Source organism: Amphibalanus amphitrite, unplaced genomic scaffold (genome assembly GCF_019059575.1).
Source record: "Amphibalanus amphitrite isolate SeventyFive unplaced genomic scaffold, NRLGWU_Aamphi_draft 000445F_arrow, whole genome shotgun sequence".
Classification (NCBI taxonomy): Eukaryota; Metazoa; Arthropoda; class Thecostraca; order Balanomorpha; family Balanidae; genus Amphibalanus; species Amphibalanus amphitrite.
In genome coordinates, this window is record NW_024881939.1 from 218,729 (window position 1) to 243,993 (window position 25,265).

General features: G+C 53.3%; 1 protein-coding gene across 2 annotated transcripts in view; it reads right to left on the bottom strand.

The window, feature by feature from the left end:
• LOC122391573 (protein Fe65 homolog) overlaps positions 1–25,265 on the bottom strand; it is a 76,703-nt gene that overhangs the window by 50,432 nt on the left and 1,006 nt on the right. Inside the window, exons 1-2 of one of the 2 annotated variants that reach the window (XM_043385615.1) lie at positions 17,798–17,950; positions 7,047–7,124 (exon numbers count right to left, since the gene is read on the bottom strand). In XM_043385615.1, coding sequence (XP_043241550.1) covers positions 7,047–7,101 — 55 coding nt within the window. In that variant the 5' untranslated portion in view covers positions 7,102–7,124; positions 17,798–17,950. Of the gene's footprint in view, positions 1–7,046; positions 7,125–17,797; positions 17,951–25,265 lie in introns of those variants that run through there. The other variant, XM_043385613.1, reaches the window with a different exon arrangement.

Genomic DNA, 25,265 nt, shown 5'->3' on the forward strand with positions numbered 1-25,265 from the left:
CGGCTTCGGCGGCGGCTCGATAGTCGAACCACGCAGCCCCGCTCGGCACCGAGCCGCCGCGCCGCCGTGGACCGCAGGGCTCCACAGGGGCGAGGGTGGCTCCCCACACAGTGTGCCCGGCCGGCAGTGGAGTCCACTGCAGGACCGACTTCACATCGACCCGCTACGGGCTGAGACAGTGGCGAGCCTGGTCGAGTGGCCACCGAACCGGCTTGAAGCGGTTTGAGCTGACCACAGCGGTTTGAAGTCAGCAGAGCTTAGCCTAGCCGACACAGGGTCAACGATATGGAACGTAAGCCGCAAATAAGCTTGACTTTTGAGCAGCCCGAGTGCCATCCAGCACCATGGAAAGGTTCGGTGATGTTAGGTTTTAACTTTAACTACACCCGAGCTGCATCGGTCATCAGCGCCCAACCGAGTGGGGCCCGAGGTCACTGGGCCTCACCAAAAGCCTAACGCGGCAGCAGCTCCTTTATTCTGCTAATGGTCGCACCTTCTTTAATTATCAGACGCAAAAAAATGCCACGGGGTAGAGCGCAGAGCTCCAGTGAGACAAACAACCGCTCCTGTCTCTGTTTGAATCTACGTCGTCCACTCCAGAAGTTTTGAGACTGGCCTCGTAAAATCCCTATTAACAGTGCTAGATACTTGTCGTTCTCACACATCCTTACTACAGTTGTCATAAGCGTTCTTACGTAATTTTGTTTTTCTACGTTGCAAGAGACGCCTAGGGCATCACCCTGAACATGGCAAGTCACACGCGGCTTGTCACAGTGGCCAGTGTACAGCACAGTCAGGCTGTTCATGTGAAGACAACTTTGAGGGTCGCTGTGCAATAAGATTGTGTGATTAGGTTGGTAACAATGCCCCATAAACATTGAAAATTGACCCTGAAGTGACTTGAGACGAAAATTAGATGCATTTTGACGACCCAGAGACCAAGAGACAGAATGTTCAATCGAAACACACTGACTCCCTCAGACCCAATAAATCCAGACATTGCATGTTCCCTAGGAAGCTCAAATGTATCCCGTTCTTTGAACAAATAGGCATTATCTTCATAAACTGGGTCTCCTACACGCCCAGATGGTCAACAAAATGGTTCGTGAGCGTTGTGAGGGAGTTGCGAAGGAGATTTCGCCGCAAGAGGCCGGAACTCTTCGAATTTGGCCAGGGGCACATGCACCAGAACAACGCAGACACCCACATGTCCATCACAGCGACGAGCTAGCTGACACAGATGTGCATCAAAACCATCCCTCGTCATTCCCACAGTCCAGATCTGGCCCCCAGGGGCTTCTGGATGTTCCCCAGAATGACAGGGAGCTCAGGGGCCTCCTTTTAGAGGATGTGGAGGGGATGAATGAGGCTGTGACAGAGGCCCCGGGCACCTTCACTTTGAAGGACTACCAGCGGGCCTTCAGGTAGTGACTGGAGCGCTACAACGGGTGCATTGAACTCGGGAGGTCCCATTTTGAGGGTCACTGAAGTTCCATGCTTCTCTGAAGCAGACAAGTGTCTCTACTGAAAAAGTCTCAAAACTTCTGGAGTGCACCACGTATGTGCTACCACCAACTCCTATCAAGATATTTCTCGGAGAAAATGATGCATCCTTTTAGCTCAATCCATCACTCCCAAAATACAGGATCACCATAAATATCTCAGTCCGACTTCGCCTCCGGGAGCGGTTTTGTCAGTCCGTTTCCATTTGTAGCAGCGTTTGTTACTGACTTGCATCAGCAGCTGACTGGATAGAACCAGGCCATGCGGATGTCTGAATCGGGTCCGATCCCCTCCAATCAGCCTCCGAACCGCTGACTGGACAGCGCGGAGAGCGTCCCACGTCAGCACCGCCGCTCGGAGATGGGCGGTATCGCGTCTGCCGCGCGTCACTGACGTCAGCGGGACGTCACTGACGTCAGCGGGACGTGACGCTGTCGAGACTGATGTGAATCGAACGTCCAAGATGACAAATAGGACGGCAATATCCCGTCTATGGGGGTAATTTAATGCAAAGTAGAAACTGGCCTCCAAAGTTTATGAACTAATACCAGTCACTGCTGGGAAAATAGGATCACGGAGCAAAATTCATTAGACTCAATCCTCACAGTATTGCGTTTTAATCTCAATGCATTGTTGAAAATAAAATTGCGGAATCTCGCAGGATCATCCTTTACCGAGCAGGCTGGACTCCGGTATCTCATCGTTCGGACCCAGGCAGTCTCCGGGCGTCTCCGGGCAGTCTCCGGACGTCTCCAGGCAGTCTCCGGGCAGTCTCCGGGCAGTCTCCGGGCAGCAGTCTCCGGACAGTCTCCGGGCAGCAGTCTCCAGGCAGTCTCCAGGCGTTCTCCAGGCGTCTCCGGGCAGTCTCCGGGCAGTCTCCGGGCAGTCTCCACTCTCCAGGCGTTCTCCAGGCAGTCTCCGGACAGTCTCCGGACACTCTCCGGGCAGTCTCCGGGCGGTCTCCGGGCAGTCTCCGGGCAGTCTCCGGGCGGGGCCGGCCGGCCGTTCTGCAGCCGACCAGCCGGCCGGCCGCCTCCCTGAGAGGCACGGCTGACGGCCGGCCGGCTGGCCGATGACTGATGCACCTCATCTCGCTGTTGGCCCGACATATCGACCGGTCCCGGCGGCAGCGGCAGACGTCTGCCGCGCCGGGCAGCTGCCTATGGCCCTGAAATGGGTACCGAACGGACACCAACGGCAGCTGCCTACGACCGTAAAATAGGCGCCGGGTGGATACTAGCACATCTTATCCCGGCGTGATTTTGAGATATTCACTTCCGAGATTACTTTTACACACTTCTGCAACTGGTTTTGCCTCTTGGCTAGTAAGCGCATTGCATGTCTAATATCAGCAAAGGAAGCCTACAACAAAACTGCACATGGCACTAAATGGCGGCTATCCTGGAAGACTAGGACATCTCACATTGCGAACTCAGTCTAGCATAGAACAAATTCTCCAAAAGACGTCTGTACGCCGAGATGAAACGGACTTGGAGTCGGCGCAGCTACCCAGTTGGACGTAACAGCCCTTTTCGGCCGGCGCCCGTCTCGAGGTCAAGGCAGTCGGCATGCCCTACAGCGCGGCCCGACTGAGTTATAACACCAATTGGCCGTTTCTGCCCGGTTGAATGTCGGAGCCGGACGCCGCGCCGCCGCGACGTCTGCAGTTGGCCGGCTCTGACGGAATTATGGCTCCGGCCGACAGCGCGACCCAGGAGCTCTCCTGTCCAACGGCACGCCCTCTGTCCGGCAGGGACCCTCTCAGCTTCAGGAGCACACTCCCTGTCAGTCGGGGATCCTCTGCGCTCCAGAAACACACACCCTGTCAGTCGGCGATCCTCTGCGCTCTACCGATATACCACGTGCCCATCTCTGAGCCCGGGTTCCGCCCAGACGTGCCGGCGCGCCCCGGGCGGCGGCCGACGGCACACCATCCATCGCGCCGGGCGCCCCAGGAGATATCCGGGTCGTCGGGGTCGCCATCTCAGACACCACCCCAGCCTCCGCCCCCGCCCGGCGGCAGGGTGGCCGGGCGACTGGGCGGCGGCCGGGACAGCTTCGGATGGCCGTCATGGCTCCGCCCCCGCTCTGCGGCTATCAAAACCGCAGAGTGGCCATAAGGGCGGCAGTTTACGGCAGATGCCGCTCACACAAATATACGGCCTGGCTCGTGGCGACGACGGGAGAAAGATGTAGGGACGTATGGCGTTGGTTCCAATTAGGGACGCAAATTGAAAACAAAAGATTAATTAAGCGCCTATACCTTAACATATTTTTTGTAAGATTAAAACCTAAAAAAAACGATTGACGGGATAAAACTAATTTGGAAAATGATTATTTTCCGAAAATCTAATACAGCTTCCGCAGAGATCTGCTGACCTTCCCGGCCAGTCAGATAACCCAGACAGCTCTGACCTCTGGTAAAGCGCAGCCTTCAGCCGTCACCATGCTCTGGTGCCGCCCGTATGACCTCCGACTGACCTCCGGACACCGCGGGGCCGCCGCCGACCCGTCCGTCTGCCCGCGTGCCCTCTGACCCGGCCGCCGCGGGCGGGCGCGTGCAGACAGCTCGGTACCCCGGCCCGGGAGGCTGTTCTGTGAACCACCGACAGAGCCCGGGCAGGCACAATCCCCGGCACAGTGTGCAGAGTCGGCCGCGGGGCAGAGCTCCGGCCAGCTCCGGCTCCGGCTGCGGGCCCGGAGACAGAGCGGTCCGGCTCAGCAGAGCAGCAGCCCCGGCCGCCCGCCGACCGCCCAGCCAATCACCGGGAAGTCGGGAAGCCGCCGCGCTGATCCAGCCAATCACCGACGGCCAATCAGAGGCCAATCGAAGGGCCCACCGGCATTAGCAGGTGTCGCCTCTGACTCAATTACGTGCCGCCGCTCATGGAGCTCGTAACTCGCCGACTGCGGAGTGAATTTGAGTGGCAATCTGTCACCTGGAAGAAGGAGGCCACCTGGAAGTAGTTAGCTAACTCCGCCACTCAGAGCAGCAATCTAGCCTGACGCGCTAGAAATATCGCTCGGTTGGACATCCTGACCTTTAGCGGGCCGGCGAGTGTCAAAGTTGTGTCTATCCGGACAGGGGCGGCCCACAACACCGTTCCGTGTCCCGACCCGACACGCAACCCACCGCGGCCTGATGGGGCCGTGTCGGGATCGTTATAGAGCCATTATAGACAAAGAAAGTTCCGACTCACCGCAACCAGCCTAGACACGAGGGGCACGCAACTTTCGCAAAGATACCGGCCGACATATGCCTCTCTGCGCAATGTTCTGTGTGAATAATGTAAAACACACGCAACATAGGTACTGCCTGCATACTAAACACTCGTTTGCTGGGCATGCGCAATTCTGACCAGGTGCATTTTAGAAATAGGCGAAATGTCATTACTTTACTCATCATCCTTTCTGATAGTCTGATGGCTGCAATGTTTCGTTATCAAACCAGAAAGCATGCATGGGCGGCACCCGCCCTAGAATTGTGCTTTGCGGCGCAGCATGGCTTCAGGCGTTTACTTCTAGCGACATCTATCGTCAGAAATGAGCAAGCGGCGTCCGTCAACATTAGCGTGCTTTGCGGCACAGCGTACTTTCAGGCGCCGACTACTAGCGACATCTATCGTCGGGAGCGTAAGTATCTGCGCGGGCTCGCCGGAACGCTTTCAGGAAAATGCCAGACTACGAACGCATGAACCATTGGCGAGCTCGCAAAGCTGGACATATTTACAGCCATTGACTGGCTGTTAGGCTCTCATTACACGGAGTGGGGGCACTCAGCACTGACCGCTGGGCGCCGACCGCACAGTGAATGGACGCCAGGCTCCCGTCCATCGCGCGGCGCCATACGTCCAGAAAACTTCTCTGGCATTGATTGTGATATGTTGCAGACGTAAATAGCGCATCCGGCGCATTTCCCAAATGGATTCCGAGAGAGAGTGTCAGGGGAGCGGTGCGCTGCGATCCGATATCGCCCGACCGACTGGTGGCCAGCGCGACTAATCAGAGCTGTATTGAACCGCCGCAGATCTGACATAGCCAGGCCGCAGCTCAATCACAGCTCTAATGCAGCACAGCCGCCGCTCTGCCGCAGCTGGCCACATGTCCAGCCACAGCCCGGCTTCAGTTACGTCACAGCTTTGCCCTAGTTACACTGCAGATATGCCACAGTTGCACTGTAGCTCGGCAGCAGCTAGGCTGCAGTTCCACTGCAGCTCGGCCACTGCCCGAACGCAGCTCAGTATCCGCCCCGCCGCAGCTCGCAGTAAACACTCGGAGAGCCCGAGAGCCCGCGGCGGCTCCCTGGAGAGGCGATCGAAGCGTGTGCGGACCTCTCTCGGCAGACACGGGGCAAACAACCAGAGCCGGTCGGTATCGGCCCGTGGGCCGGCGGCTAAACACACGATCCGATACCGCGCCCGGGGCCACACGACAGACCGCGCGCCGCCGCGGGATGGGTCCGCCGAGCCGGCGCTCCGGGTCGGCGCTCCGGGTCACTTTCAGAGGTATGGGGTGATGATGGCGGTGGGAGCAGGAAGCTGCATCAGCGCGGCAGACGAGAGCCGCAATGCAGCAGCGGCGAACTGTGACACAGACCGATGGAGCGCATCCATTTCTGCAGTTTCAGCTCTCACGTAACGGCTGCGGCTGCAAAACAGCCGCCCTTGCCACCTCAGCCAGTGAGAGGGTTGCCATTTCCGTAATGTCGCGATGGCACGTAACAAACAGCCTCAGTCTCGCGGTAATAGTGTCTCGCATGCCTGCTCAGTGGTCTGTTTACTGGAATTTGGCTTTCTGCGGGATGTGAATAGAGCACTTACCACAGCTGAGCAGTGAAAAACATACTGACTTTTCACACACTGGAACGAAATTCGTTATCATAACCAAGTCCACAAACAAGGAATTGTACAGCAGCTCAGAGAAACCACCAGACTATAGCGTAGACATCCGTTTTACCCGAGCAAGACGATCGATACTTGCTCATTTCGATCGCCAGCCAACCAAAGCGAGGTTCCATGCATCACCGAACTCAATATTAACGCAATCGGGTTCGTGAAAATTGACTAAATCTCATCACATTAGCAGTTTGTGATATATGCTACTCTAAGTTCAATATTAGAAGACCTAATGCTTAGTTCAAGGAGGGAGTCTGCCTTCCCGATTTATTTAATTTCTTTTTAAACGTTTGAATTGTAAATGTAGCCTAACAACTTTGCTGAGATACATTTTTGTCTGCAAATAAAAGCATTAGCTCCAGAGCATCTCCAGCTTTCTCCCCGGTGCTCCCGCCGTGATTTGTGGCGACGGCGTCCCGCAATAAAAACGGCGACAACACCTGGAGGAGGCTCTCTGGCTCCGAGGAGGCGGACACTCTCATTGGTCCGGCCGCCACACCGCCTTGATGAAGACAAACGCGGCGCTCACCGGCGGCGACACTGGCTTTAGTGGTAAAGTTACAGCCATCGGAACACCGGCCAGGCAAACAAGTGGAACGGACGACAGGGCGGGAGTCGCACAGAAGAGAGTAGAGTTCAGGTACTCACCGGTAGGGGCGCTGCTTTGCAGGGGCACCGGCTGAGACAGTTTATCCCAATCCATGGTTCCTCAAACCATAGTCACAGCTGAAACAGAAAGAGAACGTCTCTCAGGCATAAACACAAGAACACTGATGAGACAGTTGAAGTACTACGCTGCAAACAGTCTCATCCAAGCGAGTCAGGCTAAGGCCGTATTAGAGTGAGGCAAGTTCAATAGCCTATGCGGTGTAGGTTTGTAAGTTTGCTTGTAGGCAGGCAATGGCCCCTGTGATGTGCGCACTGCGCAGCATCACACAGCCGACAATACATCCACTGCCCAGTCTACCGTGCCAGGGCTGCATCCATCCAGTTGACAACGCAGCCCGTGCGCCGGCATGTCACGATAAATGGCCCGTCGCGTGATATATGGTGTGGGCCGCTGCAAACCTAATCGATCACTGCAAACTGTTTTTACTTCTGCTATTGTCGAGTTTCTTGTGTGGCTAAATTTGCGGCTAATAAATGTGGCAGGGTGTGCTGGACCCGGGCTTGGGACCCTCGACGAGCTTTTGTGGAAATAGAACAGCCCATGGAGATTCAGGATGCGATAAAGCATAACTCATTGCACCGCGAAAAGCCTTTTAAGACGTCAGATTAGGGAGGAAAAATTCATTCAACATTTATTCAGACGTTAATTAGACTGACTGAGCCCCTTTTAGCCCGGGGTTTCAAAAAAAGATATTGGGTGCGTATTCTTAGAATGAGTAAAGCTCATGAAACCATGTAACATCAAGGAACCCTGTTTCAAAAGGAATATTGACGCAGTTAAAGGAAGACTGCCACCTTCAAAAAGTTTTCTCAGATCGGCCTATGATTTATTCCCTGGACAAAACAAAATTTTAGAATTCACCTGACAAAGTATCATCACGTGAATCGCGAAAAAAATTGTCGATTATCATACAATTATCAATCGGTTAATGTCTAGCGACAATGTTTACACATCACTAGACTTCAAGGTCATAAGATTATTACATTTTATTTGAAAAAGTAAGGTATTTTATGATTTACTAATATATGATTTCATAAGAAATTGGCCATGTTTAATTTATTTTGCATTTAAGTTCGTAAAACATTTAAAAATCATGGCTCATTTGGAATGGGTCTGGCCCATGTTAAACCCCATTTCCCACACTTTTTTGGAAAAATGAACTACTGAATATATAAGTTTAACTTTTATTTTGACTCTCCAAAATTCTTCTCTGATCTCGAAACAATCAAAGTTTTGACATATATTTACCAAAAGATAAGAAAATTCATGTTTCAAAGTTATCGATAAACAGTAGAGATGTCGGTTTTCTTGGACTAAAAAAATGGCATCAAACTGAACTTTGGTCTCCGATTTCTCGCAAACGGGTTCGAATTTCGGAAAACCGACTTCAGTCTGGGACATAGGTGGCTCAGCTCTAGTGAAAACCGTTTTGTGGAAAAAAGGTGGCAGTCTACCTTTAAATCGAAAGACAACTCAAATAAGTGTACCTTTCTTGCAAGTGGGGCTTACGTAAGCTGCAAATTTCCGATGAGTGGCCATATCCGCGCCTCCAAATTGACAGTCGCCACGCGGAAGACATGGGGCTCAGCTCAGCAAACAACGCCTCCATAAGGCCGTAATCCCGCAGTGTGCCTGGACCACTCAGTAACAAAATGTCACTGGAGCTGGGCCTTAAGCCCGGTCCTGTGCCCGACATCCACCAAGGGCATCAAATCAGACGTCGTTGGATGCTGCTGAAGTGAGCCGTTTTCGGCAGCTACAAAAGGTCTGATTTAGAGGCAATGTTGGAGACTAACGGCCACCATGATATCCCCGGAGCACCATTCGGAGGTCGTTATAACAGTTAAACGAACCGAAAACCGCAGCCGATGGGCACAAATCGCCTCCACGGAGACTGACGCGCCCAGTCGTCACCTCGGCCCCTGCGTCCATGTCGACTGATGCACAAGCCATCAGTCTATCAGCGATCAATACCAGACAGGTATCAAAGAATCCAAGGTCGAACACGTCCGGCCGTGACCGGAACGAGCGCCTCACGTGTCGCCGCTACTGCTGCCACCGAGCGCCACACCTGCCACGACGAGTGAATGGTGCCGCTGGCAGGTCTGGCCGGCCGTTACCCTCCACAAAAACGTCTGAGCCGCTCCGCAGGAGGTCTGTGTGCGTCTCTAGGGACAGCGTGCGGCGCCGCTGGCCGCCGATATCGGGGGCAGTCTCGGCGCACGTTGGCGATCAATAGCACGGCACGACAAAGCGCCGTCGCCACCGCAGGGCCACGCGCGCTGTCCGGACGGTCTCGTGTGAGCCGCCGACCAGCCTCAGCACGACACCGCACCGGTCGCTTTGTTGTCCGAGTGTAGCCGCACTGAATGGGCGCTCAGGTCACAGGGGATCGGGAACAGGTGGAAGATGGGATACGGAATGATTAAAGGGGAGACACGGGAGACGTAGCCTTTAAGTAAATTGAAAACGGAGATGCAAACAATCAACGGTGCATGAGCAAGTAGGACTGCAAACTGGATGAAGCTATCAAGAGTCTCCATTTCGAGAAAAAAAGAAGCATTCACGAAGCGGCGCAAGTAGCCAGGCAACTCTTGCTGCGTAGTTGGACGACAAAATCGATGTCTGCGTGGTCAGCAGTGCCGCGCACTTACACCTACACAGACCTGCTGGTGCTCTACTGCGCCAGCCGACCTTTTGCCTCAATTCTGCCCGGAGTGCCCTCCACGACTGCCGCTTCCTCTTCCTTCACCCGTTCCTCCTCCTCGTCCGCCTCTGCCAGCTCCTTTTCCGTCTCCACCTCCGCCGCTCGGTGCCCTCCGGCGCCAGAGGTCGAACGGAGGCGGATTGGAGGCGGCCGCGCCCGGGACCGATTATCGTCGAGCCGTCCATCGTAGTCGACATGACTGAGGGCTCCCCGGCGGGCCGTGCCGGCGACCACACCATCAGCGGGCCGAGCGAGGGACGACCGACCACGAGTAACCGAGAGATTACCCGACCACAACCCACAGAGGCTACCCGACCGGGACCGACCGAGAGGCAGACCGACCACGACCGGCCGAGGGTCTGTCCGACCACGACCGGCCGAGGGTCTGTCCGACCGCGATCGGCCGAGGGAAGGCGACCAGCGTCACATGACAGTCGACCGAAGGCTGATCAAGTAAGATGGCACGGCGAGGACAAGGAGGCTGGTCGGGTAGGACGATCCGCCATAGACGTGGAGGAGAGTCGGGGATTATGTCGCGGTAGAGAAATACGGGACACGAACGATACTCGGGAATGGCGGCCAGGTAGAGACACATAGTTTACTCAGGGAGGACGACGCGGCATTGCAGAGGAATGGTCTCATAGACCCGGGAACAGGGGGGGCAGCGGGGGCGCTTGCCCCCCCAACTTGAGAGCCGAGGGGGCGGCGCCCCCTCAACATTGAGGCAGCGTGAAAGGATCTTTCCTCCCTTTTCCGGGCTTCTTTCCTTCTTATTTCCTTTATACATCTAAACATCAACACACGGCATTTTCCTAGCCATCTGAATGGTTTCTGCTGATACAGTATCGATTTGACAACATCTACTAATTGCTATTGCCATCCCGCTTAGGTTTGGGCCTGGCCTTGGCCATAAGTTCGGCAGGCCAGATTTTATACTGGACCATTTTGAGTCAACTTTGAGAAATACATAACGTGCAACGGTGGTAAAATCGTTGTTATTATAGGTATAACACAGTTTACCCGCTCCGGGTGTGAGGGAGGGGTGTGGGGCAATGAGTGCACTGACGTGGCGCCCTCGGAAGTCCGGTATGGGATTAAAGCTCAGCGACACTAAGGGCTTGGTGTGGTGCCTTCGGCTATCGGTAGCACCCTCAGAATCACCGGCGTAGGGCCCACAGAGCCGCCGGTAAGGGGCCTTAAGAGGCACTGGTGTGGGGCCGCCATGCAGGTGCCGGTGTGGTCGCTCAGAGGTGCTAGTGTGATTCTCTCAGAGTCGCCGGTGAGGGTCCTTACAGGCGTTGCTGTGGGCCCTTATAGACGCTGGTGTGGAGCCGTTACAGACGGATGGGGTCTTTATAGCTGATGATGCGAAGTTGCGAACCCTCTGGCCTCTACACGCCGGCAGCCGGCAGGGGGTTCTCAGTGACCGGCAAGGGGCCCTTAGGTCGGCATAAGAAGTCTTGTGGGGTCCTTTAGGACCAGCATGGTACTGTTAGACGCCAGTGGGGCCCTCAGGGCTCAGAGTCACCGGTGTGGGGCCCTCAAAATTCACCAGTGGGTGGCCTTTAGATGCGCAGGTGGTTGACTGTTGGGTCCTCAGAGCCACCGATATAGGACTTTAAAAGGCACTGGTGTAGACACTCAGAGTTGGGGGTGTGAAACGGTCAGAGATACCGGTGTGGGCCCTCATAGGCGCCGATGAGGGCCCCCACAATTGCCGTTATGGGACCCTCAGAAAAATAGGTAAGTGTTTGACAATCACAGGCGGGAAATTTCCCTAGAACTGGCCCCTCACTACCGGCCCCTCAGGCCGGTAAGAACTCTCAGAGACCAGTAACGGGCCTTTGGAGACCACCGAGGGGCCCTTAAAATCGGCAAGAGGCCCTCAGAAGCCGGCGTTGGGCCCTTATGGAGATCTAAGTGTGGTTATTTAGGGCCCATGAGGTGCTCTAACGAGCCCCATGGGGCTAGTCGAAATATGGCCATCGTTAACCCTCAGCGGTCAAATGGCGCCGCAGGGCCTCTCGGACCCGAAGGTCCCTTTGAACCCGATGGGGGGGGGGGGGGGTACGTGTCCCCTTAGACCCCTAGCTACGCCACTGCTTCATATGCATCATGTCAGGTATTTTAGTCTCGCCCCCCCAACTTGAAAATCGTTCCCGGGCCCCTGAATGGTCTGGAATAAATGCGAGACTGATTGCCGTAAAGAACTTGAAATGCAAATAAAGGTGTGGGCATCATTCAACCACTTTGAAAATAGAAGACCTCAGCAGCTCTTGCTCAGCAAGAACTGAGGATTCAGAAAGTAAAACCCAAACCTAATTTGTTCCGCTCCAGATGGAGCTCTTTCAGCCCGGTAAAGCCCTTGTCACTCGAGCTAAGATAGAACCTGGGATGGCTTTATGTCTCAGTCACTGCGGACAATGCAGCGAAAATGGCTCGCGTTGATTTTAAACATGTTGTTATAAAGAGAAGCTCGTGATCCCTCTCTTCTTGAACAGTGGGTATCAGCAAGAAAACATGTTTTACATAAAGTTGTGTTTATATGTAAGGCACAGATATATAACAATATAGATTAATTTCACTTGAGGAGACCAGCAACATAAGTCAGAGTTACCATTTCACCGAGAAAACTTGCTGCTGTAAAACGCATTCAACGGCTTGATATTCCATCTCATTTTACGCGATAGATGCGATGGCATCAGAAACGAAAACTACCGTTTTGTTTTTAGGGAGCTGTCGTCGCCTCTCTCCAGCTCAGTGCGTCTGGTCTCCCCAGTCCGCCGAGGGCCACTGTCGCCGCCACCCCAGGCGGTCGAGCGCGCCTAATCTGGTTCCGAGCCTAATGAGCGACACGCATCGCCTCCGATCTCGCGACTTTTCCGGCCCGCGGTGCCGAGCGCTGGCAGCCGTCACCCACAGCCTCCTTCTGAGGGCTGGGGACGCGTCCTATCAGTAGTCTGCGGAGCCGCTGACACACATAATCTCCGCGAGGTGGGAATCAGCGAACGTATTTTGGCGACGGAACCAGCTGACATGGAATAAATTGTCAATATGCAATATGCATGCCCGGATTTCAGGACATTTTCTCAGTTACCTCCAGGTTAGAAACATGACATTTTAATGCTTCCAAACAAAATATTGGACAAAAAACAACCATTAAAAAGCTCAATCGCTCAAAAGCAGCAATCCAACATTGTAGCGCATCTCCGAATGGGCTGTGAGATGACAGTAGTGTTGACCGCGACCCCACACTGCCATCTGCCGGTAACCTCATGTAGTCAGCACGGACCACCCAGCGAGTCCATCAGCCGCCACGACCAGTCTCTCTCCACAGACAGACTCGGACGAGCCATCCCTCTGTCGGCCGGACGGCTGTGGCCAGTCCTTCTGTCTGTCCGCGACACCCCGTCCGGCCCAGTGCAGTGGCGGCTGCGGCCCGCTATCGACCCTACCACACCCGACCCGACCAGGCGGCGACCCGATGGCGCCAGTCGCTGCCAGCCCGTCGGTCAACCTCCGACCATACACAACGACCAGCGTGAGCGACGGCCGGCTCAGGTGACCCCCTCCCCGCCGCCGCAGGCCACGGCCGCCCCCACACCGGCACACATACCGACACGGACCCGCCGCGGGGCAGGGGAGTGCACGAGCTGCGCCACTAGCGCAGTGTGCGTGTGGGTGGGTTAGGACCGGCCGTTCGCACTGTGCACAATGGCAGGCTAAGAAGGCTCCAGCAGGTGAATACTGAGAAATGACCGGTGCATGCAAGATGTGATGCGCTAAACTTGTTGAATACGAACCACCTGATGTCTAGCCATGAGGATATCAAAGCCCATGAGACTGCATATCGCTTAAAAGTCATTGGTTACAAATGAAACAAATTTGACTTTTTTAAGCAACTTTCTCGCATGTTAATGTGAGAAGATAGATTCAGATCAAAGCGACACAAGTTTCGGCACCCACTTCACAGGAACCAGTCAGCGAGCTAGCTTCAATTGACGCCCTCTGCAGCCTCGCTGCTAACTTGGTCACCGTACCCAGTACGCGGCGGTCACAGGCACTCTGGGGCAACTTTCCGCTGAACCCTGGCGGAAGTTGCGCTCCGAGCTGACGACACTTCGCAGTGCCGACATGACGTCTTAGGTCAGATAAAAGGATTTCTCTCAGCAGCCGCTCATCACGGCTAACTCGACTGAATCGAATCCCTGCAATCCGTCAGACTGTCGCCGCCGGGCGCTGTGGAGAACAGCACGTGCCGAGGCAAACGGACCAACACTACCAACTGCGCAGCGCCCACCGTCCCAATGTGAAAACTGCACTAGAACACTTGCCAGAATATATGGCCCCTGGGCAGCCATCCATCTCAGAATAACCAGCAGTGAATAAAATAAAGGAAGAAAAACACAAAAAGTCATTAAAAGTTATGATAAGACATTTCCAACATAGATCATCGCAACGAGCTTGGCCACCCTCTCCTCGATACCAGATCAAATCACTGAGACAAATAGCCCCTTAGAATAATGCATCGGCCCCCAGTTTCCAGTCATTCCAGCATCGTAAACGAGGCTGTAAAACTGTCCTGTCGGTTCGATGTCGTCCTCAGTCAAAGCGAAGGAGACAAGAGCCCATGTTATTTCATTACATCGATGCTATATCGCGCGATAAAGTCTGTCATGCGTTGGCCCATGGCGTAGTGCGAAATCCGTCGGAGATTGAAATGTTTAAAACTAAGCCGGACTCGTCGTCCGAAATCATGTAATTGCAGACCAAATCAGCAGTTCAAAAGAAAATGCGAGGTACGCCGCTCCAATACTCCAAACAACCAGCATCCGGTAGGAAAGAGATCGAATGCGTCCATGTGTATAAATCGAAACGAAACTTCATGGTGCTAACGAAACGAGGGCTGTCGTAAGTATGCCACCGATTTGGATAAATATACAAAATTATGTAAATTATGTAAATGAACACCTAGTTAAATTTACCACCAACAAGAAATGATCAAGTCTTAGGATCTTGAAAGTTAAATGGTCTAGGATATGATTGTATTTACATAGAATATCAAAAAGCAATAGGCACTAAATGGGACATAGTCTGTCAAGCTGGACCCCAGCCACCATTCCATCCAGTGCGATAGACCTATTCTCTTTATAAAAAAAAAACTCTCATTATCACCCAACAAATCATGCAAATGCCCATATCGCAAAAAAATACACCAAGAAAAGCGGAAATTAAGTGGTTTTAGATAATTTCAAAGGAGTTAATCATGCCATCACCACACGGAGTGCTGCGCTGGGCATGCGTCGCCGGCGCCTGAGCTATTTCCCTAGCCAGCCAGCGACAACACACCATTTATTGGCATTAGTCCCATAATTGCGTATACCTACAGGTAAATGGAACCACTCACATATTGAGCTTTTTGCAGATAATTTCGTAAGCCTGTGTCTGTAGCGGTGCGCCCAGGGGCGAGTAAGTACATATTATTGCTGCTTCAGCTTAGTCGTCAATACGCAGAGGGCACTTGATGAGAGTTTGCAGACTGGTATGCAAACATTCAGTTGCTACGGGAACGCCTTATGAGTAAATACGGAAAGGAGTGACGAGTGAGGTTATTGTACGCTGGCCATGATTACCGTAGGCCCTTGGGATGGCAACTAAGGATCAATGTGACACACCGCTGAGAATCAATCTGTAATACAGTAATTCAGATGGAGCGCAGTGAAAAATAGATGCAGAAAATAATGTTTTATAAGAAACACGATTCAGTTTGAGCAAAGGATGGACCTTCGTGCTACGTTCCATCGTCTACGGTATATTAGCGTCTCAACGCTGATGGTGGAACAAAGTGCAACGGATCGGCACAAAAAACATGCCATAGAACCGTTCTGCTGATCTGCATGAATGTTGGGTCATAGTGCTACGTGTCAGCACGACTAAAAGCGGTTAGTGCTGCAGGTCAATACAAATTACGGGCTTGATTGTATTCAGGTCAGCACTGAACAAAGTAGTAAGCAAATGATTTTAAAAACGCATCAAAGGAAGTGCGTCCTCGGCAGTGCGTATCTTCGTTGCAGAAAAGTCACCACTCTCTATTCTCCCGCAGTGCACTACCGGAGAACTGTTATTGGGTTCGAGCCCATGGCGTGACCTTTGGCCTTTCTCGTGAGCTCATTAGCTCGCCACCGACCAAGGCTCGTTAACACTGGGAAGTGTTAGCTGAGCCATGAGTCACTCCACAATTAACTACTTCATTGCTATCCGTCATAGACTCTTTATTAAGCGAAACGTTATATAAGATATCCCGATCTATCAATTTTGCTTTAGAAAATACTAAGTATGTTTCTGCACATATCGAGTCAACAATTGCCAGAAAGTTAAAAATTATTCGGCAACTTTATCAGTTGATGTGAGGAAACAAACAAGATCACGTCCGACGAAGTTCAAAAGCCTCGACACGCTCCAGTTGGGCCTGGGAGCAGTCCAGCTGTCGAAAACTTATCGCTCACAATCGCTGATAACGCTATCGGCCACATCAAATTAACCATATTAACAGCACAATGACGTCCATACAAGTGCACATACAAGCCGCTATACAGCAGTTGTATGACCGACCAAGGCTCCAATACACATTACACACCATTCTGTGGTGTTCCTAACCAAATACACCCAGGGGAGGGAGGTGGATAGCATTTCCAACTGCTCTGACAGCGTATTGACGCTGACACGCCGGATTTTAGCGGCGCTGGACGCGGACAGAGCCCGGCACTCGGTCCATCTAAGGTCTGTCGGTTCGCGTTAATGTCTCTGCTGGTCACCAAATAGAGCCGGTGTCCCAGGGGCATTCAATAGTCCCTTCGGCAAACCGGGTGAGCCATAAGAACTGGTGTAGACAGCGTCAGCCATCAAAGACTGAGTCAGCCGCTCACACAAAAGACACGGGACCAGCAGAAAGTCGCCTCAGTAAAACAGTAATTCATTCAAGCAGATGCAGCTGCAAGAAGTCGTCTTTCCTTCTCAGCACCGACAAAACAAACTAGGTCAATCATAAGAACTGTCTTATTTGCTTTAGCGAACTCATCTGCACTTTTACGCTCGACGTGACCAAACCAACTAACTTTTGGTTACACTGAGTCAGCATAATTCCAGCCTGACCCCACCGAACCCAGTGTGACCACCCCAGCCGACCTGACCCAACCATCCGACAAGTCTCGAAATCCAAGTCCGACCAGACCAAACTCATCCCATGATCCCAACATCCTTCCTGACACGGTCGGAGCGAACCCCGACGATACGTTACAGTCTCCAGCGGCCGTCAAGGCCGGTCGACTGTGCGCCATTTTGCCGTCGGTCTGCTGTCCGAGGTCTGTGCCCGCCGTCCGCTGTCCGCGACCCAAGACGGATGGCCGCCAAGCGGTGCGTCCGGCCGCTGTCCAGTTAGACCACCATTCGACCCGACAGGGCGGACAGAATCTGAGCGAAGATGGACGGCGGCAGACCCGGCAGAAGGGCGGATCTGTCGGGGCTGCAGAGCGTGAGAGTGGCGAGAGAAAAGAATGATGAAGCGTATAAACAATTCAGATTTCAGCTGTTGGGAAGGCAGTGCAGCCTTCACTTGAAATCAAAGCCGGTAATTGCGACGTGAAGTCAAAGTGAAGAAGCAGTGAACGGACGCACTGACTCGAATTCAACAGTCTCAATTTTGGGTTGGGCAAGGACAAAGATACTGGTTCACCTCCACTGCAATGTAGCATTCATAAAACAAGATGATAAATCTCAATTCATTCATCAGCATAACAAGACCTTGCAATTGGAATGGCGTGGCCAATGCCATGTCTGCTGCGCCCAGCCATACAGCATCCATGCAGTTCAGAGAGGAATACAACCACTGAATGACACCACATTCTACCCCTGGTTAGAGCCCACTCGCCCATGCACCACCTCGGGCAAGTCACCAGCTTCAAGACTCCTGCCAACCCTCGGAAGAACACCAACGACGCGGTGCCAACCGCGAGAGGAACTCACCAGGCTGCCAGCCCGCTGCCGCCGCTCTCTGGGTCCGCTGTCGCCGCTGCCTGTCTGTCTGCTGAGGCTCTGAGCGCCGCTGGACAGACGGACCTGCCGCCGGCTGGCTCGCTCGCTCGGCCGGCCGCGCGGCACCCTCCCCGTCGGTCACTACTGGCGGCAGCGGCGCGGCGGCGACGGTCACGGCGCCGGGGGCGCCACCGCCGGCCGCCGGCGGAGCTATTGATCGGCTCGGGTGGCGCCGCCGCTGCGCAGGTCGCCCCGCCCCGCCCCGCCTCCCTCCTCCTCTCCTCCCCCGCCACCCGAGGGTGCTCCTCCCCGCCTGCGATCCCTGACCGGCCGGCCGCCACTCCGTCTACAGGCACCAGGGACGAGCGCAAGGTGAACCACCGAGGTAAACCATATCTGAGTCATTGCGAACAGACCTGCTCGGCCAGGTGAAAGACAAAGACTGACTTCATCAGCACAGCACATGCAATGAGCTCGCAAAGGATACCGAAAGAGGCCAAGCGATGCAAACTTGTAGCATCTTTAGGGACGCGTCTACAGAATGCCAATCCTTGACTAGGCAGGAAGAGAAACAACGTGGTAACACTGACTTTCCTGATAACAAGACCATACATTCACCATCTGCTAGAAACAAGGAGGTTTTTAGGTCACAAAATCACATAAATCATGCAAATCCGTTTTCGGTCATCAAAATCTACGAACTTTACCAAATTTCAAAATAAAGTAGCATTATCCGACCCAAGACCCGAAGACCACCCACTCTTCAATTATCAGCATGATTGGAGAGAGGGCCAGCAACCAGCCGTGAGGGTATTGAAACCTTATGAAAGTGCGTGTTCACAGTCTCCAAGCCACTTGCTACACCTAATCGACAAACCATAAAGTGAGAGCCTGAAGCCCGAATAATGGATCATCACGCACAGCACGCGCCGCTGTGGGCTCGGCTCTCGTCACCCGTGTGAGCCGGGTAATTGACCCGGTCGAGCCAGGTTCACACTGGACACACGGCCGCTCCTGCGCCGCCGCCGATGCTCCTTCAACCTGTAATATGTATGCAAATGGCCCCGGCGGGAGCGTGGCGCTGAAATGGTGTCGGCGCCGCGCCGGTTAGACTGCGCCGCAGCGCTCCGGCGTCAGGCGGGCCAGTCGGCAGGCCGGGCGGCCGACGGGCCGGGCGGGAATGGACAGCGGGGGGCTTCAGATACGAACGTCTTAGGAATCAAATACAGCGCTTTTCGGATGCCAGTGTCTTTGCTGATGCATGTAAGGATCTCAAGGCCTAGCCCGACATGACCAAAGTAAGGGCACGTCGGCCTTGAGATACTAGAAATTATCAAGACTTGTGGAGATCACTTCAACAAAATGTACAAAGAAAAGTCAATGGCTTATTATCAAAAAGCCAAGCGCAATACGCTTCGGAACTCATAAAAGGGGGAACTTTGGCTTGCGTCAATCCAGCCATCCAATACCAAGCCCCACAGAGCCAAATGAACATATCTGGCACGGTTATGACGGTCTCAATTCAATTGAACAAGACATCCGGGGCAATATAAGCGCACATACGGACGCCGCTTGTGGCATGACTGACGCATTTCGGACGCACAATATCCTCCGGCACACGGCTCTGGAAATAAGTTTCTATCCGGGCACCGTCAGAGGCTGGGCTCTGCCGGAGGTGGCGGCTCTGCCGGCCTCTGGGTCCGCCGGGACCGCTGTGGGTCGTCCGTCTCTCTCCGACGAGCAACACCCGTCTGCCGAGAGCACCGAGCGGCCGCCGGCGGGGCGCCGGGCGTCCCTCTGCGCCCCCGGGCCGGCGCCACACAGCCCAGCCCGCCGCCAGTCACGGGAAATGCCGGAGTTTGCCGGAATTCGGCCGACGTCACGGCCCAGCCCGATAGAACCAGGACACCCCGCTCGTAACCGAACATTTGGACGCTCATCAGACCAGCGAATTGCAGGAGGGCTATAGGCCATTTGACTGGGTGGAGTAAGAAGTCGCGTCAAACTACCCACACTTAGATTTAGTTTGATATGCCATTTGCCAACACTTATCATATAATACGATTAATAAGGCCTAAAAATGGCGATTTTGAGAATTATAGATAATTTACACCGTATAATAATAAGTTTCATAAGCCGACAGCGAAATGGAGACAAGATATGGGGAAATGAACGGAAAAGTAAGGGGAAGGGCGCGGACACGGGGAAAGGAAGACAGGGGTGAGTGCAACCATCGAGATGGTGCTACTTATACCAGTTAATGTAGCTGATGTCCAAAAAAGAAGTGACGTTGAATAGGCTGTCAGACCAAGATCCATTAGTAGCACGCCTATAGGAAGCACAGATATTCGGGACATGAAAGAAGGGCGGCGCACATCACGTCAGGTCGGGTAAACGGGTGTTATCGACCGCAGGACGGGCGGCGGGAACCGACCGGGTCCATCCTCCATCTGAGACGAGATTGCCAATTGAGAGAGAGAGAGAGAGAGAGAGAGAGAGAGAGAGAGAGAGAGAGAGAGAGAGAGAGAGAGAGAGAGAGAGAGAGAGAGAGAGACAGAGACAGAGACAGAGACAGAGAGACAGAGACAGAGACAGAGACAGAGACAGAGACAGAGAGAGAGAGAGAGACAGAGACAGAGACAGAGACAGAGACAGAGACAGAGACAGAGACAGAGATAGAGAGAGAGAGAGAGAGAGAGAGAGAGAGAGAGAGAGAGAGAGAGAGAGAGAAAGAGAGAGAGAGAGAGAGAGAGAGAGAGAGAGAGAGAGAGAGAGAGAGAGAGAGACAGACAGACAGACAGACAGACAGAGAGAGAGACAGAGAGAGACAGAGAGAGAGAGAGAGAGAGAGAGAGAGAGAGAGAGAGAGAGAGAGAGAGAGAGAGAGAGAGAGAGAGAGAGAGAGAGAGAGAGAGAGAGAGACAGAGAGAGACAGAGAGAGAGACAGAGAGAGAGAGAGAGACAGAGAGAGAGAGAGAGACAGAGAGAGAGACAGAGAGAGAGACAGAGAGAGAGAGAGACAGAGAGAGAGACAGAGAGAGAGACAGAAAGAGAGACAGAGAGAGAGACAGAGAGAGAGACAGAGAGAGAGACAGAGAGAGAGACAGAGAGAGAGACAGAGAGAGAGACAGAGGGCAGCGGGAGAGAGGAGAAATAAAGATAGAAAGACTGACAGCGAGAAAGTTAAAGAGAGGGAGGGAGACCGGGGAAGAAAGGGGGAGAGAGAGCGGGGAGGAGGTAGAGAGGCAGAGTGGCCGGCGGGACGCTGCTGCGCCACGGCTGTATTGGCCGGATCACTCGGCCAAAGCCGCAGTGTATTGGACGGGATCAGCCGACAGTTCATCACGGCCACTGGCGTCTTCATATACCCGAGACGGTGGCCGACGGCCCTGATATCGCGGCAGACCCGCGCGAGATGCCCGAGGTCACGCGGGCGGACGGCGTCATTGGCTGGACACAGTGGACGCAGTGTTCAGCTGGTAAGCCCCCTGCATCCAGCCAGAAGATAATTTGCTGGGGCTGCAAGTGAAGTTTCCTCAGCTAAAGAGCGCATGCCGTTTGACTGCCAGGCATATATAATGCCTAGTTGGGTACTTCAGCCGAGGTACCCAACTATAGACGAGAAAGGCGAGGGGTGGAATAACATCCGCCTTCAAAGTACTCAATTCATTATGGAAAGGGGTATGATGTCAAACGAGTTCCAGCCTCATGGTTCAAAATAAGATGTGTCCTTGGGATCTATTAAAACAGGTTATTTGGGCATTTAGATGTAACAACGATATCGACATTGAGACACAAAAAGACTCCATATTATTTGAAAATAATGACCGGTCTATTGTTGCGGATGGAGTGGAGGCGGAGCTACGTGAGGGTGATGATTGTAGAGTCAGTATGGACCGGTCAGCCCCGGCCCAGGTGACCGGCTGGTTGATGTGGGTGGGGCTATGTGAGGGGGCATTAGGGGGCAGCGCAGGCCCGGCCCAGGTGACCGGCCTGCTGTGGGTGGGGCTATGTGAAGGGTATTGGGGGTCAGTACAGCCCCAGCCCAGGTGACCGGCTGGTTGTTGTCGGTGGGGCTATGTGAAGGGTATTAGGGTTTAGTACAGCCCCGGCCCAGGTGACCAGTCTGTTGTTGTGGGTGGAGCTATGTGAGGGAGGGGGGTATTGGGGGTCGGCAGGGGCACAGCCCCAGCCCAGGTGACCAGTCTGTTGTTGTGGGTGGAGCTATGTGGGGGGGGGGGGTATAAGGGGTCGGCAGTCGGGCAGTGGCACAGGTCCGGCCCAGGTGACCAGTCTGTTGTTGTGGGTGGGGCTATGTGAAGGGTATTGGGGGTCAGTACAGGCCCGGCCCAGGTGACCAGTCTGTTGTTGTGGGTGGGGCTATGTGAAGGGTATTGGGGGTCAGTACAGCCCCGGCCCAGGTGACCGGCTGGTTGTTGTCGGTGGGGCTATGTGAAGGGTATTAGGGTTTAGTACAGCCCCGGCCCAGGTGACCAGTCTGTTGTTGTGGGTGCTGGCGCCCGACTGGTCAGCCCCGGCCCAGGTGACCAGTCTGTTGTTGTGGGTGCTGGCGCCCGACTGGTCAGCCCCGGCCCAGGTGACCAGCCTGTTGTTGTGGGTGCTGGCGCCCGACTGGCGGACGCCGGACCTGCCGTGCCGAGCCGGCCGTCAGTTGACTATCGACCCAGCTCAGACACTATTCAGGCCGTCACCGACCGTCGGAACAGGCGATTGGCCGCCAACAAACGCCACAAACGCTTTGTATAGGCATATAGGCCACAGTGCCGTAATTGCTTCAAAAGTCGAGCCTTTACAGTGCACTGAAAGCTCCCTCAAAGTCAAATGTGAGCTAAAGCAATCAACTTCTTTGATACAGGAGTCAGGCACTCCTAAATTGAACTATGTATTACTATGAACTCTGTATCTGTGAGCCACGTAAACTAATAGTCTGGCCATTTTCAGGAGGATTCAGTTAAAAGGTACAGGTGGACGCGTGACCACATTCTTCGGATTATGACTCGTCCATCGTCTTTGGTCACATCAAGGATGCTTATGTGAATGTTTATTCTAAATTAAAAAGTGGGACTTTTATTGTGAACGATGCTGCATCGCAATATATCTTGGCAAGCGAAAGAGAGCAAAGCAAAAAAAAAAATGGCTGGACAAATTATAGCTGGATTGATTGTAAGCTTGGATTTTGCCGTGTAGAGAATACAGGGCGTTTTAGTTTAAGCTCATGCATGACACCGAAAACCGAAGCTATTGCACAATCACTGCAAACTTTTTACCAAATCAGTAGAGATCACAAGGTATGAGACAGCGAATTGTCTAACGCGATTCAAAACACAAAAGTTAGTCACTAATTGGACTAAAACAGAATGCATGATTGCTGTTTATCTGGTCATAAAATATGTTCCACGCAAATTACAGAGAGCGTGGGTTACAGGTATTACCACAGGTCTGTCGAAGAAGAGAACTGCGCAATACATTGGAATAGTTGCTTATGTTGCGCATCAAAAAACGATAGTTAGGTATAACATACTAAAAAGAACTACTTGACATCGCTCCGAGCCCAAATTCGAAGTTCTTCTTTCTCAAAGAAAAAGCTTAGTTAGACGCCGCTGGACGTGACAAACGCGATGGCGCCAAAAAAGTCGCTCGGCGATCAGCCTTGCCCAACTTTTTCACCAAAACCGGAATCCGACCTTTGAGTTTTGGCCTGAACTTTGAAGCCACCGGTTCACCTTAGACCTTAAAATTGGTTATTAATCGCTGCGTTTCTTTGGGCCGCCAATGCTCTTTGTGGCGTAGCTCTAGGTCAGTTAGGTAGGGGCAAGACAGCGTAGGGGCTGAGGTGGTACCCGCTCCTCCACTCCGCGAATGAAAAAAAACGTTAGTCCGGTCAGCATTATAGTTGAGAAGTTAAATCCTGTGGTTGTGTTTGCCCCTAAGAATATTGGAATTCGCTACTGACAGCCATTTCAGAACTATTACCAACCAGTAATTTAGAACCGAAAAAGGCAACCGATTCAAGATAGGAATAAAGTCAAACCAGTTCCTTTCTCCCCATCCACGAAAAAGTCGCGCATCATCATCATTCGTAGCCAAGTGAAGCGCCATGTTGGTTAGTGTCCAATAAGCGATAGGAATCATGGAGGCGCCACATGGAGGCGCCGTGCCCGTTCGGCGCAGGTCGGGCGACGGTCGGGGGCAGTCTGCAGTCCGCACTCGGCAGCGGCGCCTCGGCCCGCGAAGACACCGCCGTATTGATCGCAGCGGGCCGGCCACCGACGGAGGAGCGGTGACTCACCGCCGACCGGTGACGTCAGCAGCCGCGACCCAAGGGCGGGGCCGTGACCGGAGCCGACCCCATCCCCCCTCCCGGAGAGGTCGCGTGAGGGGAGGGGAGAGACAACAGAGAAAGACAAAACAGAGAGATAGAGAAAGATGAAGAAGAGAAACAATGATCCAAGAGAGGTGTGAAGAAAGGATATCAAAAAAGACAAGAGAGGAACAGAAAGAGAGGGATGATGAGAAAAGAGAGCCATTCCGATACCGCCCGGCAAATTGCACCGACGGGAATAGGATGCCGCTCGCTCATCTATCGCCAACGGATGGTGGCTGGCGCCGATTCGGAACGATTTCATGACGGCTCAGATGGGAAAACAACAGCGCTACTGTTTCTTTTCCCAGACAAAGGCTCGGCCGACACGCGACACATCCGACGAAGGTGTCAAAACGTCCCGGCGACCGCATCGATTCTCACGTCGACTGCAGGTTCTTTCCGACGACAATTGTAGCGATTTCGGCGCAGCGACAGCCCATGGCGCCACTCCAATGTAGTCCTTGTCAACTCCTGGCGCCGCTGGGCCCATTCATAACGTCACAGTCAATCGCCTGCAGCCGTCGTAAGTCGCGTTTCGTCGCCACTCACATAACATAATAGCCGTATACCTACTGTGCAATGTGCAGTGGCCGGGGTCCGGAGGCAGTACTGTACGTACTAACAGTACGACACGGATGCTAGTGACATTACCGACACGGATGCTAGTGACATTATACAGACACGGATGCCAGTATCGCACGATGGGGACCATTTGCTGCCACTGGTTAGTAAAGAGAGAGTCAGATGCAGCTTCGTCAGTGGCCCCTGGCTATTTGTCTCTAGATTGTGTAGGTAGGCTAAAACCAAACAGTTTCCAATAAGGTTTGGGAACTTTTGAGGAATTTATACCCTCCTCTTGAGTATCAGGACACCCAGACTGTTATCAATGGAGTTCACCCAGGTTCTGCTAGATGTCATTTGACCCTTAGGTCAAAAGTGGTTCTTCTTCTTCATCATAACAGACACCCTGAACAATTCTACTGCAAGATTGCATGATTCTCAAACTAATTTTCACCCATAACAGCCTAGCAGAGAGCAGCTTTAGTCATTTACACCATGGGTGTTACACATTTC